An 18,357-nucleotide genomic window follows, 5' to 3' on the forward strand; every position below is an offset into this window, starting at 1 on the left:
CTCTGCCTCTCTAGCTCCTCTTCCTCTTGGTCGTGCGTGGAACTCTCTCTCAAAATAGCTAAAAATGGTGGTAGTAGCCTCACCCTAGATTCAACCGTAAATAAAGTTGCAGCATAAAAATAGCTAGGAATGGGATATTATTACTATAAGAACAAACTCCACCAAAGAATTCAAAAATCAAAGCCTCATCTCTGTTTTTACAAATTTTCGACCAGCATGGAGATGATGTTCTAAATAGCAGCTCTATCTAAACAGTTTGCAGCCTTCTTGAATCTTAGGGCTGACTTAGGATCTAATCATGAATGTTTCCCAGGTTTAGAATTAATAATGTGATACAACTCTTATTGTTCCTTTTGTTGTACTATTTTTGTGATGACTACTCGTCTATGTGATGTGTATAACGCTAATATAATTAAAAGCTATCGCGTGTCATTGATATGAGAATGAGTGTTCCCATGACAACGAGGGCCTGTGTGGCTCGGCGCCATATCACAGGTTTCCCAAGGTCTATGGGCCCACACTCCTACACGAGAGTGGCATGGGCCCTCATGGGGCTTAGGAAGAACAAGCAGTATTGGGCGGCGCATACTCGGGACTGCCCCGATCATCACAAACGCGTGCCGTGGCAGGGCCCATTCCAGGGCCTCCCTGGACATTTCACCCACAAGATTGTGCCCCTCACATCATGCGAAGCATGCTCGAGGGCTCGCAGGCAGGATTCTACAAGCTCATTAAATGCGCCTAACAAGGGAGGGGGTAATCTTGACGATGCCGGTTGCTGCCCGCCATAGTGTACGGTGTGGTAGGCATGGCAGGTTGCATCGCCCGTTCGTTAGGGGGTAGCGTGGGAGCCTGCGCGCCCAGCCTACCTAGGGCACCTGCCCCCCGCTTGGTCACTCCGAGTAACTCTACCGAGCCATTGACGACTGGGGCCATGATGAAGATAAGGATGGCGACGCCCTCTCCATCACACCCCCACATGCACAAATGGGCCGCGAATCGGTATTGGGCCAACATGAATGTGTCTTTTATTGGGCGTAGTAATGACTTGGCCACGTCCGGCCCATCCAGGCTTCCACGCCTCCCCATTCCCCAATGTGGCGAGACCACGAGACAGACGGGCGACGACCGAGCGCGAGCGCCGAGCGGCCGCGTCGCGGCAGGGCGCGCGAGCTGCAGGCTGCAGCTGGGTGAGGTGCTCGCAAGAAAGGTGACGCGGCGGCATGCGATGCGAGCGTGGCCGCTTGAGCGGGTGCAAAGGGCGGTGCTGCAGCCACTAACGTGAGGGCTTGAGCGGAGTTGATATGCACGCATGACACATCCGACAGCAATTAACACCAAGGCAGCAGCAAGGTATGCTGTATACGTGGATCCGCCCCTGCCCCCTTGTCCGCAGGGCCTGTGAGATTGGGGGCACCCACATCACATGAATTCAACCTCCACCAACTCCACACGGCCCAACAGGATCAGATGTGGGGGATGCACATCAGCGGTGTTCATTGCTGAAGCTTTACAGTAGCGCATCCTTAGTTTTTTTTTCTTGTTTTGGCCATTTTGCGCCCCCACTGTCCCCAGGGTATATAAGCTAAGGACAAGTCCATGAAAGAGGAGGAGACTCGGAGAAAAATAGACCTATACAACTTCTCACCCTGTCCCGTAGAGAAGAAGAGAGCTCCCCGCGGGCCCTGTACATCTTGTGACCCATTGGACCAAGGGAATCATACCCATATGCACACAACGTAGGGCGTTGCGGTTCTCGGTGACCTAAACCTGTCTAAGCCCTTGGGCATCCCTTACCTCTCCGCGAATCACTCAGAGGGACTCCCCTCTCAAAGGGGTTTTCTTGAGCCCCTGCTATCGGTGTTCAAATACCGACAACTTGCATGCTTTTTGTACTGTATTTTGGTTCCTGATTTGCTCTCTTCGGTATTTAAACTTGTACTCCCTTTCAAAAGAATAGAAAATTAAAAGGTCATTTGAATGGCTTAAGGACGTGCATGTATACCAGGTATGTTTTTTAACGAAACTGAGTAAGGGGTGGGCATCAGCAACAAAATGAATTATAGGGAATGTCAAAATTCAAGTGATTATGGGAGTGTTTCTGCAATTTTACCTCAATAATTTTAGTTTAGCATTCTTTCCCTACAGGATGCGCAGTCCTGAGATAAGCATTCTTGCCATGTCCATGTCCATACATGCGAACAAAAACCTTGAATTGGCTGCTTCTTTTGAAGTTGAAACTCCGTTTTGTTACAAAGACATGGGCGCTCTGAATTGCTGTCAAGGCTAGCAGTCTAGCTTATTACAATTCCTGCGGCAATGCATGCATGAAAAATATAGATAGTTATTTGAAAAAGAACCAGCCCAAGCCACACGCATTCCGTTGTTATTTATATAAATATAGATAGGATGGTGGATCGCAGTGGACAGACAGACACACACACGCACACAAGCATAAGAGAGAGACCGAGTAATGGCCCTTAATTTGGTTGTTGCCATCATCCAATCAAGGGCTTGAAATACTTAAGCTGACGCTTCTCGGATGAGTTGGGCAGTGGATCAAACACAAATGCTCCAAATGGACCACTTTTGTCTACAGATCACAAAAAACGTGCAGACCAGAGATTCACGAGCACATCAGAGCAAATGAAAACGGACGGGACTAACATCCTTCCAAAAAATCCTGGAACTTTTCAATACCGTTAATCTCTCTCTCTCTCTCTCTCCCCCTCCTCAGAGGGATATGAAATGCTTGCTTCATTTCAGTGTCCACATTTGGCGTTTAAAAATTTTAATAAATTTTTTAAGAACATATTAATTAATTTCTGAATTTTTTTCATGGATCACTATAGTAGCAGCTGCCATCCATAGCAATTATTGTATCATTTTCACGAGTATTTCTAAATTTTCAGTATAGCTTTATTAAAAAAATTAAAGAGGTGAGCTCAGTCTTTTAATTTGTACAGTCCAGTCCTCATCTGTGTGTTCCCACCACAGACACACCGGAATTGGTTCATTGCCAATCTATTGAATCTGTTGGCCATCGACGGGAGTACACATTATTACACTGCTCCTGCACCGCTACATCCGTGTCTTAACCTAGTGCGCTGCGCCGGGCCTTGCCCCCATGCGCTGCCGCCACTCGTCGCCTTGCCGCCACTGCTGACACTGCTCCCGGTAAGGGGCACGTGGAAGGGGGACGAGAGGGGTTGTAGAGGGAGGGAGATGGGAGAGGGAGGAGAGGAGACGGGGGAGATCGAGGGAATTCTCTCATTTTGCATGGTTGATTATTAGCAGTATTTACTTTTTTTTTGTCCTTTTCTAATGCTGACGGTCCTGTTTATGGAGTGACTGAGTGTACATTAGATCATCAAAGTTTAGAAAATTATCGCGTGTATTTTTTTTAAACTTTCCACATCCGAAACAAGAGCCGGAAGTGTACAGTAGACACAACACTTCCATAGTGATCTTGTCATCAAACGTTTTTTAGAACAATTATGCACTTGGTTCGTTGCCCATCGTTACAGTTTTTTTAATCGCCGATATCAAAGAAAAAAAAATGCATGCATGTTTAGAACTTAGATTAGAAGGGGGACAAAGATAGGAGGTTACATGCATAAAAGTGTCAACGTAACATACTACGGTGGCAAAATACATTTACGTGACCATATATGCATAGATTTGACAAGTTTCTGCATCTATACGCATGTTTTGATACTTATTGGACTAAAATGATACAACCATACAAGTTGTCGTATGGTGGGGTGCAATTTACTCAAAAGAAATTAAAGAGGTGAGCTTTTAGTTCGTTCAGTCCAATCATCTGTGTTGCCACCACAGACGCATTGAAATTGCTTCATTGCCAATCTACTGGATCTCTTTGCCAGCGACAGGAGTACATATTATTACACTGCTCCAGTAGGCTAGTCCACTATTACCAAGCAGCTGGCTTTGGTCTCACTCGCAGTAGTCTCTAAATTACTATTTGTAATAGTTAAGGCGTTACTCTAGCTTATTGTATTCCTTGCCATGCATGCATGAAAGCACAAATAGTATTTGAAATAGAACGAACACAGGCCACATTTATTCCTTGGTTATTTATGCACACCAAATTAAGACCACATAGGATGTAGATCGCGGGAGGACTGTGGCAACACACCCATACACATACACAGAATTACAGAGGCATAAAAGAGACCGAGTAATGGCCCTTAATTTGGTTGTTGCCATCATCCAAGCAAGGGCTTGAAGTCCTTGAGCTGACGCTTCTCGGGTGAGCTGGGCAGTGGATCAAACACAAATGCTTCGTAGAACCGTGACGGTTCCTTTGTTTCGATATCGAGCATGTAATTCATGCCCGCGACGACTTGCTGCTGGCCTCTAACGACCTTACGGAACTGCAACTTCTCCCCTGTCTTTGCGTTGTGCTCAGCAACAGCCCATCTTCCCATGTCCTGGACAGATGGGTTCGTGACGTCTTTTATTTCCACCCACCCTCCGGGCACTTCTGTAGGCTCATCAGCTCTCGCGGATCGGCTCACGACGGCTGTTGAGGCAGCGCCAGCGGCTAACAACATCAGGGCTTGGCGCCGCCCACCGGCATAAGCACCGTCGGGCTTGGCTGCTGGCTCGTGGTGCTCAGCGGGTTTGGCGGCAGCACTGACCACGATGAGGTTTCGGCGAGGCACGGCTGCCACCATTATGGGGATGAAGGATGCGTTGGTGGTGAGGAATGCCATTGGCTCAATGGATGCTTTGTGTGTATGCGTTGCTGGCACTAGTGCTGCAGACTGCCTTCTGATCGAAGAAGCTCTTGCTATAAATAGGCTCCTAAGCCTGTAAATAAACAAGTTTTCATGGTGGATTATTAATTTCTACCAAATATAACTTTTTTCTTACAGTACCTAGTCTGCACCCACTAATGTACGGGCACGTGTCATGATGATCTACTCTATACAATAATAGCTAATTTTAGCGGTCCCATAAAGAACAAGTGACGTGTTATCGTCTGTATGCTACTCGTGAACAACGAGTGCATTGTCTCGATCTATCTATTCGTGAAACATGCTTTGATCTGGGAATCAAAGGATTGCACCCGGTGTTTTGCCACTTTCGCAACCAAGTGTGAATGTGCCTGTTCAGTGTGGCATGTAAGCATGTAGTGGTGCATCTATCTAGGGTGCGCCATACTTATAATCACACATTAAGAAATAGCATACATTAGCTAATGTGATATAAATTAAGAGAATAATCACTACATATTCAGTATTTGGCAGGGTATATTGGAGACGAAAGTACACTTGCGAGTCTTAATAATATATGCCACATGTAAAAAGTTTTGCCCCTCATGCCCACCAGACCACAGAGAGCGTGGTAATGCTTCATCCGTCGCCTGCAAATCGCCTTCGACGTGTCCTGCCCCATCCACCTCCGTCCCTATCTCCGAGTCAGCTCCTACAAGATCATTGACAGCCACAGCCTCGGGGAATGCGGTAGGAGAGAAACTGAGCGCTCTAGCTAAGCGACTATGCCTGCCTGATTAGTTTTCTGTTGGATTGATTTGTTTGGCCCAAATAAAATTGTAACACCCACAAATAAAATTGTAACACCCATAATCGTGGTCTATTCTCACTAGTAGAGAACTGGCCTTTAGTCCCGGTTGGTAGGGTGCATATCTCCCGAAAATTCATCCGGGATAAATCAACCGGGACAAGGGGGGTCTTTAGTCCCGGGTCCTTCAACCGGGAGTAAAGGTCACCCTTTAGTCCCGGTTAGTTAGCCTGCCACACCAGGTGCGGGACAGGCCCTTTACTCCCGGTTGGTAAAAGCAACCGGGAGTAAATGGTGCCCCTTTAGTCCCGGTTGGATTTCCCAACCGGGACTAAAATCCTACTTAAATTTTCATGCATGGCGTCCTGCATGGCGCCTGAAATTTTCATGCATCACATACGTAGTACCGTAGCCCTTTTGTTAACCTTTAGTAGTTGAGACTTTTTTTATAATGAAATCAACTAGTATTTAAACGAATGAAATTTGTAATTATACAATTACTATATATACACACACTTCATATACACAATTCAACTAGTATAATGAAATCAACTATATATACAAATCGATCTTAGCGCGTATTATATATACAAATCAAACTATATATCTACAATCTTCCCGTCGAGGTGTTGCTCGGAGCGTCTAATTGTCGTCCATCGTAATAAAATTCTCCTTATGGATTTACCACCTCATCCATTAGGAATTCAATTAGACCTTCACATATTGGCGCTACTCTTTCTTTCTTCGAGAGTCCTTGTTGAATATTTAACATCTATAATTTGAAAATTTATGAATGTTACACTAACAATTAAATATAAGAAGCTAGAAAATAATTAACTAGTAATAGTTTTAATTTACGTACTTTAAAGTTGTGCGGTGTCATCTTTAGTCCCTTGGGTCCCATAAAACTGTGCATGTGCTCACAGATGTAGTAGCCACATAGATTATTCCCGGGTTCCTGTCTTAAGCACTTCAGTGCGGAAAAAAATAAGTTATGAAATATTCATGTTATATAATGTACTAAATGTGCAGGCTTCATACGTACCGGGAAGTCTGTGTTCCATGTAAGTTTTTCTCTGAATGGACCTTTGTGTGCCCTTATAAATTGTTTCCATGCGCTGCGGATTAGAATAATTAATGATATAGTGTAAGAGGGATAAAATTTAGGAAACAAACTTTTGCATAGAGATAAAGGTCCAAAATTATTACAAGCCCAGCATGCCTTGCATGTCTTGGTACTCCACCGAATCTTTCCACAACGAATCGAAGACAGTGACGTGGCTTCTTTCAAGCTCAATTATAATAAGGATCCAGTGGAAGCTGCGTACGTAAAATGTTCATGCATATTAGAGCTAACTAACATTAATCAGGTAAGGAAAAAAGACAACGAAAGTAGACGGTATACACACACTTACGTGAAGTTGTTTGGAAGTAGTATGAAATCCTTGAATTTTTGTTTGTCTAGGAAATTGTATACTTCCACCAAGGTTTTTTCTGGTGATAATTGTATCTGTTTTTGGTTAACTACGGATGGATCCATGAGGCCAATACTCTTCATGATACATATTCTCGTGCCCTTCTATTTGTCACTTATCTATAGTTGCGATATATATATGGAGTCCTAGCCATCCATCTTCGTACTCTATTTATCACTTATCTATAGTTTGATTTAAAATATTTGAATTTGTCTAGATGGCTGGTTGATCATGACAATCAATGGTGTAGTTTTTTTTCTCTGTTTTTATTAGTTATAGTTGACATCATTCGATTAAGCTACTGTGTCATGATCACAACGATCAATGGCATACATCTTATTTTTTCTTAATTAATAGTTTTTCCCACGCGTGTCAACGCTGTGGTTTCTGATATTCAAATATTAGAATAATACATAATAATGATGCCGTGGATGTCCAAATAATGCCTCAATTTGGAATTATTTTTATATTCCAGTTATCTTTGTAATGTGAAGGCATGTTTCACACATAGTGGTACGACAGTGCAAGTCACTGTCCCACATACACACATGCAAAATTACAATAGAATCACAGTCTCAGAAGTGACAAAAATATGATGGTCCATTCCTTTGAAGCCGAAACCAAGGCATGTTTCACGTCTAGCAAAATGACAACACACGTACCAGGCTGAGTGCCAAATGGACCACTTTTGTCTCCAAATGACAAAAAACGTGCAGACTAGAGCATCGATACTAGAGCAAATGCAAACGGACGGGACTAACATCCTTATAAAAAATCCTCGAACTTTCTACCGTTAATCTCTCTCTCTCTCTCTCTGTGTGTGTGTGTGTGTTTTGAAAGTCGTAAGATAAAAGGTAGATTCCTTAGGCATGCTTCGGATACAAAAAAGAGATAATGGACCCATTGTTCACGAAAAGCAGGCTCACTTGGTTTTTGTGTCACAAAGGACCACTAAAATCACAATTGTGCTGCAGGAGTATACAGCAGAAACTGTCCAAGACATTAGTAGATGGAGGGCTTATATGATGTAAAAGAAAGTTACAATGAACTAGCTGGTGAAACGTTGCAGTTTGGCGAGGTTGTTCAAGGCTGCAGACAAGTCGTCACGGACGTGAGCTACAAGCTCGATATCAAAACAAAGGGACCTCCATCACGTTCTTACGCACTGTCTTAGCTCGACTGAAGGACGCCAGCTTAAGAGCTTCCAGGGCTTGCTTTGATGATGGAAACAATCCAGTGCAAGGAACCAAAATTACATGCCACTTATATTTGCTTTAGTTGGTAAATGATGCTGTAATATGTACTATCTTCCTTGCTTGCCGCTAATCTCTGCAATGAGCTACGTCAACGATGTGGTGTTAATTTTCAGGGCACAAACAACAAGGGAATAATGTGCCTCGTGTTTTTAAATATGCATCAATATATATTTCACGGTGGGTCCAAGAGACAGCTCTTTTACCTCTTTTACGGTACATAATATCACCAGGTGGTGGTATAGAGTATAAACCTTTTTTGGTATGGGTAAATCTGTAATTAGCGCAAATTATATTATTTGGATATCCCGCTGTTTTTTTCGCACGCCGCACCTCCTCTTTTTCTTCTTCGATCTCCACAGCGCTCCTTCCAAGCCGCCACCGCGTCCACCTCCTCCCTTTCCACGCCGTCGCCGCCACCTCCTCCCTTTCCAGGCCACTCCTCCTCCCTTTTCCAGGCCGACATGGCACCTGTTCCGGATGTGGGAGTTCGACGCCGGAGAGAAGAAGGTTAGGCACTCATTTCATTTCTGTTTTCTACCTCATGTATCTAACTATACCTTATTTATGGCTCTCCTTCTCAACCTCACCAGTGATAACGACATGGTTCCTTTTACGACTGCAACAATAGCATAACAAATCACCAGTGGAAGATTAGTCCCGGTTGGATAGGCTCATATATCTCAAAAATCCTAGGAGGACTAATTTTTCGAGACTAAAGCCCCCCTAGTCCCGGGTCATTCACCCAAGACTAAAGGCCTCCTTTAGTCCCGGTTGGTAGAACTAAAGACCTTTTTTCTTTACCCTCAATTCTTTTCCATAATAATGCTAATTGTTGCTTCACTTATATATATACACCTATACATATACATCCTTTGCGTACACTACTTACACGTATACGCTCGTATGGTATGCATGTCGTATATATATTTAATGATAGTACATGCATAATATTTACTTTAACTACTATATATACAATTCTTAGTAGTATATACATAATAATTTGTCCTTGTAATTCTTAGGATCCTGTCATCGTGGTATTGCTCAGTTCGGCTATTAATTGTCCATCGTAATAAAATTCTCCATTGCGATTGATCACCTCGTCCACCAGAAATCCAATGAGACCTTGGATTGCCAAAAGCCTCTCCTTCTCCAAGAGTTCTTCTCTAATATGCATCATCTGTAATTTGGAAATATGTGAATGTTACACCAACAATTAAATATAAGGAGCTAGAAAATAAATAATTATTATTAGGTTTATTTTACATACAGTTATATTGTCGGATATCACCTTATCCCTCAAGAAATGGGACATGTGCTCACAGACATAGTATCCACATAAATTATTCCCTTGTTTATATCTCAAGCACTTTAGTGCAAAAAAATAAGTTATGAAATATTCGTGTTATAGAATGTACAAAATGTGCAAACTTCATACATACTGGGAACGTTGTACTAAATGAAAGTTTTTCTTTGAAATCATCATGGAATCGTTTCCATGCGCTGCGAATTAAAATAATGAATGATGCAGTGTTAGGTGAAAATTTAGAAATCAAACTTTTGCATAGAGGTCCAGAATTATTACAAGTTAAGCATGGCTTGAATGTCTTGGTACTCATCCTTTGGTTTCCTCAACAAATCAAACACAATAACGTTGCTTTGATCAATCATAATTATAAGGATAATCCAGTGGAAACTGCGTACATGTTCATATTAGAACTAACTAACATTAATTAGGTAAGGAAAAGGAAAACATTTCATCGACGCCGTTTGGAAGTGTGATGTGTTTCTTGATATCTACCCACAACATATCTTTTTGTGTCTATGGGAGCACGTATGGATCATCTTTTTTACCCTTCCATTCTCGAATGCTGATGGGTACGTTGTCCCTTGCAATAACCCTACATTGCCTCACGAACTTTCTAGCGACTTTTTCGGGAGCAATTGTCTGGCCCTCTTCCATCACTTTGGTGATGTGAAACCTTCCCTCCATTATCTTTGTACGACCTCGTGGCTTCTTTTGCTTCATCGATCCAGAGGGCTAAAAGTTCAAGATTCATTAATTACTACATAGTAATAATGAATTTGATGTTATAGATGGGTAAAACAATGAACATGATATATACCTCGCCAAAATCTTCCATCGTGGCAATGTCTTGTTCCGCATTGTCATTAATGCCGTATTCGGGCTCATCATTATCATCACCGGACATGTTCCTCAACATGTCCGCCTGGCTACCCTCATCCTCGGTGTAGGTTCTTGGAACATTTGAGCCACTACCGCCAGCAATAATCTGCTCCATTATATACCTTTCATCTCCCATCTCAACTAACAATGAAATTAGTTATACACACATGTAATCATAGATACATTGAATTAAAGATTGTACAATAAATGTATATACATGAAATCATGCAATAACAATGAAATAAAAGAAACTTATACATGGAATTAAAATATACACATCATTGAAATACACACATGAAACCATACATTAAATTATATACACATGAATTGAAATATACAACAAATTGAAATATATAATCTACTAAATATACGAATGATTGAAATATACAAATTTTATAAGCATTTATACTAATTTGTACTAATTTTCTAAGCATTTATAGTGATTTATACTAATTTCCTAAGCAATTATAACAATTTTCCAAAGCATTTATACTAATTTGTACTAATTTCTTAAGCATTTATAGTGCTTTCTACTAATTTCCTATGCATTTATAATGCTTTCTACTAATTTCCTAAGCATTTATACTTTTTTGTACTAATTTCCACTAATTGTCTAGGGCATTTGCACTAATTTTAATTCTAGTATATTGAGCATTTTTCTAAGCACTTATACTCAATTTATACTATTTTTCTAATTTATACAATTTTTCTAAGTATTTAAACAAATTTATATAGTTTTTCTAAATATTTAAACAAATTTATACTAATTTCCTATGGATTTATTTTAATTTATACAATTCTCTAAGTTATCTAATTTTCTATGAAATAAAAAATGTGGCTTGCGCCAGCAAGCTGCGGTTGGAGGCGACGTGCCCGTAACTCATCGCAAGGGGGCCAGTTTGAGGGGCTGGGGGACGGCGGGATAGTGTCGATGGAGCTCCATTCGGCCGGCGGCGGCGCGCGGTGGTCGGTGGCGTCAATGGCAGATCTCTACGATGCTGGGCCAGGGAGGAGGGCGCTGCCGGGGAGGAGGGTGTTGCTGGGGAGGAGGGGTGTTGCTGCCGGAGGGTGCTGGAGGCGTCGTCGTGGAGCCGGGGGAGGTGTCAGGGTGGTGCCGCGGAGAAGACGCTGGCCGGAGCGACGACGAGGTCGAGGAGGATGCCCGCAGAGGAGAGGATGGCGGTGCCGGTGATGATGCGGCGATGGAGGCGACGAGGATCGTGAAATTGGCTAAGTCCCAAGGAGGGGGAAGGGGCTTGGATATTTATACTCTCACGCCTTTAGTCCTGGGTGGAGTTGCAAACCGGGACTAAAGGGCCTTTAGTTCCGGGTAGTATTACCAACCAGGACTAAAGGGGGCTTTAAGCGCAGGAGACGAAAAAGACCCCTTTAGTTCCGGTTGGTATTAGCAACCGGGACCCAAAGCCCCTTCTTTTTGTTTCGCCTGGTGGTGCAATTGGTTTTGTAGTTTTAATTTATATGTTTTAACTTGTTTTGTACTGGTGTTGTTAAAGAGAAATAAAAAAATTACATATTTTGAACATGCAAAAATATATTAAATTAGCAAGTATATTTAAAATAAGTTTGAATTAGTCATTAATTTTATACTAATTTACTAAGTTTCTAAAATAATTATTTTAATGCATCAATTGATCAACAAACTCTTCCATTAAATAATTTCAACACGCAAAAATGCAATTGATGTATATGGTTAAGTTAACATTGTTTATATTGATCGAATAAAGGTTCACCGTAGAGCATTACATAAAGGCGCACCATATATAGTGCATTACAATGTAATATTTAAAAACTTTTTCTTGACGAAAGTTCCTTGGTCATGATCACGGTGTAAGTACGGAGCCTCTTCTTTGGCTAGCATAATGCTTGGGTCAACTTTGACAGCGAATGGAGGCATGGCATCAAACTGATCGTAATCATCTGATTGGTCTGTTTTGTCCTTGACTCCCACGATTTTTTTTACATGGAAGAACTATGTGGCGCTTTGGCTCCTTATGATTTTCCTTTATCTTTTGAATTTTTCATGAATTTGCTAGACATGTCCTTCACATAGAAAACCTGATGCATATCATTAGCAAGGATGAATGGTTCATCATTGTATCCATTCTTGGTCAGCTCCACTATTTTATTCCATATTGATCTTTCATTGCGCCACCTCGAGTCAGCTTCACCCATTAGCAACGAAACAGAGGGATATTCAGCGGTCCGAGTTCCTAGATCTCGTCTATGAAACCATAATATAGAGTCCTAACTCCCGTTGTTGTCTATGGCGTCTATACGGATACCACTATTTTGGTTTGTGCTACTTTTGATCTTGGGCTCTTGAGTAAAATGTATAACAATTTATCTCTAACTTTGGAATTTCACGATTGTGCCGGAAAGTCCCCTAGCTAACCAAAATAGTGGGAAAACACTCGGCAAAATAGTACTTTGCCGAGTGTCGATGGAAAACACTCGGCAAAATAGTTGTTTTGCCAAGTGTCGAGGGAAAACACTCGGCAACTTATTAGTTTGCCGAGTGTCGATAACGAACACTCGGCAGAGTTCTAACGGCCAGCACGCTACCCTGACGGACGGCGCACGTGCCAGCCACGTGCTGGAGAGTTACCGAGTGTCAAATCTTTGCCTAGTATCGTCTAGATGTTTGCCGAGTGTTTTCTCCATGACACTCGGCAAATAGAATGTTTGCCGAGTGTATTATGTATGCCAAGTGTATGGGTGGAGACACTTGGCAAATGGCGTGTTTGTCGAGTGCCCGACAAAAAGCACACGGCAAAGATTTAACACTCGGCATATCTACTGTTTCCAGTAGTGCACTACAAAGCGCGCTGGGTGGTCCAGGGCTTTGCTCAACGACCCGGCGTGGACTTCACCGACACATTCAGTCCGGCTGTGAAACCAGACACCATTCGTTCTCCACGGCTTCCTCGATGAACAGGTGTTCTGCCGCGAACCTGTGGGGTTTGTTGATGACGCCAATCCCACTCATGTGTGCTTGCTTGACAAATCTCTATACGGTCTGAAACAAGCACCGCGTGGTTGGTTTCTTCGTTTCGCTAGCTACGCGCAACAACTGGGCTTTGTAGCTCCCCGTTCTGACGCCTCACTGTTCACCATGCGTTGTGGCAACGACATGGCCATCCTTCTGTTGTATGTGGATGACATCGTCCTCATGGCGTCTTCCGGAGAGCTGCTCCACGACATCTGCACCAGTTACAGTCCGAGTTTGCGATGAAGGATCTCGATGCTCTACACAATTTCCTCGGCATACAGGTGACACGGACGGCGTCTGGTTTCTTTCTCTCAGCGTGCATATGCAGAGGACATTCTTCACCGTGCAGGCATGTCATCATGTAAGCCGGTAAGCACTCCTATGGAGGCTAAGGCCAAACTTGCTGCTGACAGTGGAAAACCAGTCAAAAATGCATCTGAATATCGCAGTTTAGTGGGAGCTCTGCAATATCTCACTATGACCAGACCTGATCTAGCTGATGCAGTCTAGCAGGTATGCTTACATAGGCATGATCCACGAGATTGTCATCTTGCTCTCCTAAAACGCATTCTCCGACACATTTGTGGTACAACCACCCTCGGTCTGCATCTCCGTGGATCATCTTCCCTGGATATTGCTGCTTACTCGGACTCTGATTGGGCTGGGTGCCCTGACACCAGACGCTCTACATCCGGATACTGCATCTATCTTGGCAATTCGCTGGTTTCATGGTCTTCCAAGCGCCAGCCAACAGTGTCTCGGTCAAGTGCTAAATCGGAGTAAAGGGCAGTTGCAAATGCGGTGGCAGAATGCTGCTAGCTCAAACAACTACTTGCATTGGTGAGTTGTCATGCCCTGTCAACAAGGCAACAGTTGTGTTCTGTGACAATGTTTCTGTAGTTTACATGGCGAGCAATCCTGTTCACCATAAACGGACAAAACACATTGAGCTTGACATTCACTTCGTTAGAGAACGTGTTCAGCTTGGTGAGTTTCGAGTAATGTATATTCCCACAGACAAACAGCTAGCTGACATCATGACAAAAGGATTGAGTATTGATTTATTTCAGACATTCAGGTCCAGTCTGTGCATCACCGATGAAGAAGCTCAGACTGCGCGGGGGTGTTGAACGTGTACCTGACTGTTTTAACGTGCTCCTTTAGAATACCTTCAGATCCTGATTTGTAGCATTGACTGAGTATGTGTCTGTTATGGCCGAGAGCCTCTTGTACATGTATTTAGCTCAATCCAGAGAACAATGAAAGGATGCGGTTGATCAAACTACTCTCTCGCATTCTCTCATCCTACCGTCACTCCGAGTAACTCTACCAAGCCATTGACGACTGAGGCCATGAGGAAGATAAGGACAGGGACGCCCTCTACATCACACCCCTACATGTGCAAATGGGCGGCCCCTGGGTGCATGGCGGATGCCCCCTTGCAGTGGCGGATCTAGCGGGGGGCTGTAGCGCCCCCCCCTGAGTGAGCTTTGATGTTGTTGAAGGTTTGCTGAGTACCGTAGAAGAAAGGGAAGAAATCGTACAAATGGGCAGCGAATCGGTATTGGGCCAACAGGAATGTGTCTTTTATTGGGTGTAGTAATGACTTGGCCACGTCCAGTCCATCCAGGCATCCACGCCTCCCCGTTCCCCAATGTGGCGAGACCACGAGACAGAGGGGCGAGGACCGAGCGCGACTGCCGAGTGGCCGCGTCGCGGCAGGGCGCGCGAGCTGCAGGCTGCAGTTGGGTGAGGTGCTCGCAATAAAGGCGACGCGGCGGCATGCGATGCGAGCGTGGCCGCTTGAGCGGGTGCAGAGGGTGGTGCTGCAGCCGCTAACGTGAGGGCTTGATTGGAGTCCATATGCACGCATGACACATCCAACAGCAATTAACACGTACACCAAGTCAGCAGCCAGGTATGCTGTATACGTGGATCCGCCCCTGCCCCTTTGTCCGCAAGGCCTGTAAGATGGGGGGCACCCACATCACATGAATTCGAACTCCACCAACTCCGCACGGCCCAACAGGATCAGATGTGGGGGATGCACATCAGCGGTGTTCATTGTTGAAGCTTTACAGTAGCGCATCCTTAGTTTTTTTCCTTGTTTTGGGCATTTTGCGCCCCCCCTGTCCCCATGGTATATAAGGTGAGGACCAAGTCCATAAAAGGGGAGGAGACTCAGAGAAAAATAGGCCTGCACATCTTCTCACCCTGTCCCGTAGAAAAGAAGAGAGCTCCACCACGGGGCCTGTACATCTTCTGGCCCATTGGGCCAAGCGAATCATACCCATATGCTTAGATCGTATGGCGTTGCGGTTCTCGGTGACCTAAACCTGTCTAAGCTCTTGGGCATCCCTTGCCTCTCCGTGAATCACTCAGAGCGACTCCGCTCTCAAAGGGGGTTCTACTATCGGTGTTCAAGTACCGACAATGTGATTTGCATCTTCTCTTGCATGCCTTTTGTATTGTATTTTGGTTCCTGACTTGCTCTATTAGGTCTTTAAACATGTACTCCCTTTCAAAAGAAAAGAAAATTAAAAGGTCATTTGAATGGCTTAAGGACGTGCATATATACCAGGTCTGTTTTTGTAACGAAACTGAGTAAGGGGTGGGCATCAGCAACAAAATGAATTATAGGGGATGTCAAAATTCAAGTGACTTTGGGAGTGTTTCTGCAATTTTACCTCAATAATTTTAGTTTACCATTCTTTCCCTACAGGATGCGCAGTCCTGAGATAAGCATTCTTGCCATGTCCATGTCCATACATGTGAACAAAAACCTTGAATTGGCTGCTCCTTTTGAAGTTGCTCAAACTCCGTTTTGTTACAAAGACATGGGCGCTCTGAAATGCTGTCAAGGCTAGCAGTCTAGCTTATTAGAATTCCTGTGGCAATGCATGCATGAAAAATATAGATAGTTATTTGAAAAAGAACCAGCACAAGCCACACGCATTCCATTGTTATTTATATAAATATAGATAGGATGGTGGATCGCAGTGGACAGACACACACACACACACAAGCATAAGAGAGACCGAGTAATGGCCCTTAATTTGGTTGTTGCCATCATCCAATCAAGGGCTTGAAATACTTAAGCTGACGCTTCTCGGATGAGTTGGGCAGTGGATCAAACACAAATGCTCCATAAAAACGAGAGGGTTCCTTTGTTTCGACATCGAGCATGTAATTCATGCCCGCGACGACTTGCTGCTGGCCTCTAACGACCTTACTGAACTGCAACTTCTCCCCCGTCTTTGCGTTGTGCTCCGCAACAGCCCATCTTCCCATGTCCTGGACTGATGGGTTCATCACGTCTTTTATTTCCACCCACCCTCCGACCTTTATTGTAGGCTCATCAGCTCTCGCGGATCGGCTCACGACGGCTGTTGAGGCAGCGCCGGCGGCTAACAACATCAGGGCTTGGCGCCGCCCACCGGCATAAGCGCTGTGGGGCTTGGCTGCTTGCTCTTGGTGCTCAGCAGGTTTGGAGGCAGCCCTGACCACGATGAGGCTGCGGCGAGGCACGGCTGCTGCCATTACGGAGATGCAGGACGCGTTGGTGGTGAGGAATGCCATTGGCTGAATGGATGCTTTCTGTATGTGTTGCTCTTTTCTCTTTCTAGTTATGTGTTGCTGGCAATACTAGTCCTGCAGACTGCCTTCTGCTCGAGGAAGCTCTTGCTATAAATAGGCTCCTAAACCTGTAAATAAACAAGTTTATTTTCTTACAGTACCTAGTCTGCAGCCACTAATGTACGGGGCACGTGTCATGATGATCTACTCTATACAATGATAGCTAATTTTAGCGGTCCCATAAAGAACAAGTGACGTGTTATCTGTATGCTACTCGTGAACAACGAGTGCATTGTCTCGATCTATCTATTCGTGAAACATGCTTTGATCTGGGAATGAAAGGATTGCACCCGTCCTTTTGCCACTTTCGCAATCGAGGGTGAATGTGTGTTTGTATTCTGTTTTCCCCCTAGTGATGTAAGCATAACAATATTTGATTTAAAATATTTGAAATAGTCTAGATTGCTGGTTGATCATGACAATCAATGGTCTAGTTTTTTCTCTGTTTTTATTAGTTATATTTGATACACATCATTGGATTAAGCGACTGTCTCATGATCATAACAATCAATGGCATATATCTTTATTTCTCTTAATTAATAATTTTTCCCATGGGTGTAACGTGGTGGTTTCTAACATTCAAATATTAGAATAATAGATAATAAAGATGCAGTGGATCTCCAAATAATGCCTTAATTTGGAATAATCTTTTTTATATTCAAGTTATATTTGTAATGCGAAGGCGTGTGTTTCACACATAGTGGTACGACAATGCAAGTCACTGTCCTACATACACATGCAAAAACACTCAGAAGTGATAAAAATATGCTGGTCCATTCCTTTCAAGCCCAAATCAAGGCATGTTCACGTCTAACAAAATGACAACACACGTACCAGGTTGTGTGCCAAATGGACCACTTTTGTCTACAAATCACAAAAAACGTGCAGACCAGAGATTCACGAGCACATCAGAGCAAATGAATACGGACGGGACTAACATCCTTACAAAAAATCCTGGAACTTTTCAATACCGTTAATTTCTCTCTCTCTCTCGCCCCCCCTCCTCAGAGGGATATGAAATGCTTGCTTCATTTCAGTGTCCACATTTGCTCCGAGGGTGGAACTCCGCTTCGCCCGACCCCGAGTCCTGGGGTCGGATGCGCCCGACCCTCCGAGGGTGGAACTCCGCCTCGCCCGACCCTGAGGATCGCACTCGGCGGTCCTTTGTTGATGGAGTTGGTAGAAATCGGCCGATTAGGAGGCCGGAGCAATTGGGCCGGTATGGGCTTAAACTGGACTATGAAG

General features: G+C 43.9%; 1 protein-coding gene across 1 annotated transcript; it reads right to left on the bottom strand.

Moving 5' to 3' along the window:
* Window positions 1-2,367: 2,367 nt before the first annotated feature.
* LOC111258290 (cysteine proteinase inhibitor 8-like) lies at window positions 2,368-17,155 on the bottom strand. The gene is made up of 2 exons (XM_022829432.1): window positions 16,571-17,155; window positions 2,368-2,523 (listed from the first exon to the last, which is right to left on the bottom strand). The coding sequence occupies exons 1-2, from the start codon at window positions 17,053-17,055 to the stop codon at window positions 2,499-2,501; spliced, it is 510 nt and encodes a 169-aa protein (XP_022685167.1). The 5' UTR covers window positions 17,056-17,155; the 3' UTR covers window positions 2,368-2,498.
* Between the last annotated feature and the right edge of the window lie 1,202 nt (window positions 17,156-18,357).

Source organism: Setaria italica, chromosome VIII, assembly GCF_000263155.2.
Source record: "Setaria italica strain Yugu1 chromosome VIII, Setaria_italica_v2.0, whole genome shotgun sequence".
In the NCBI taxonomy this organism is placed as follows: Eukaryota; Viridiplantae; Streptophyta; class Magnoliopsida; order Poales; family Poaceae; genus Setaria; species Setaria italica.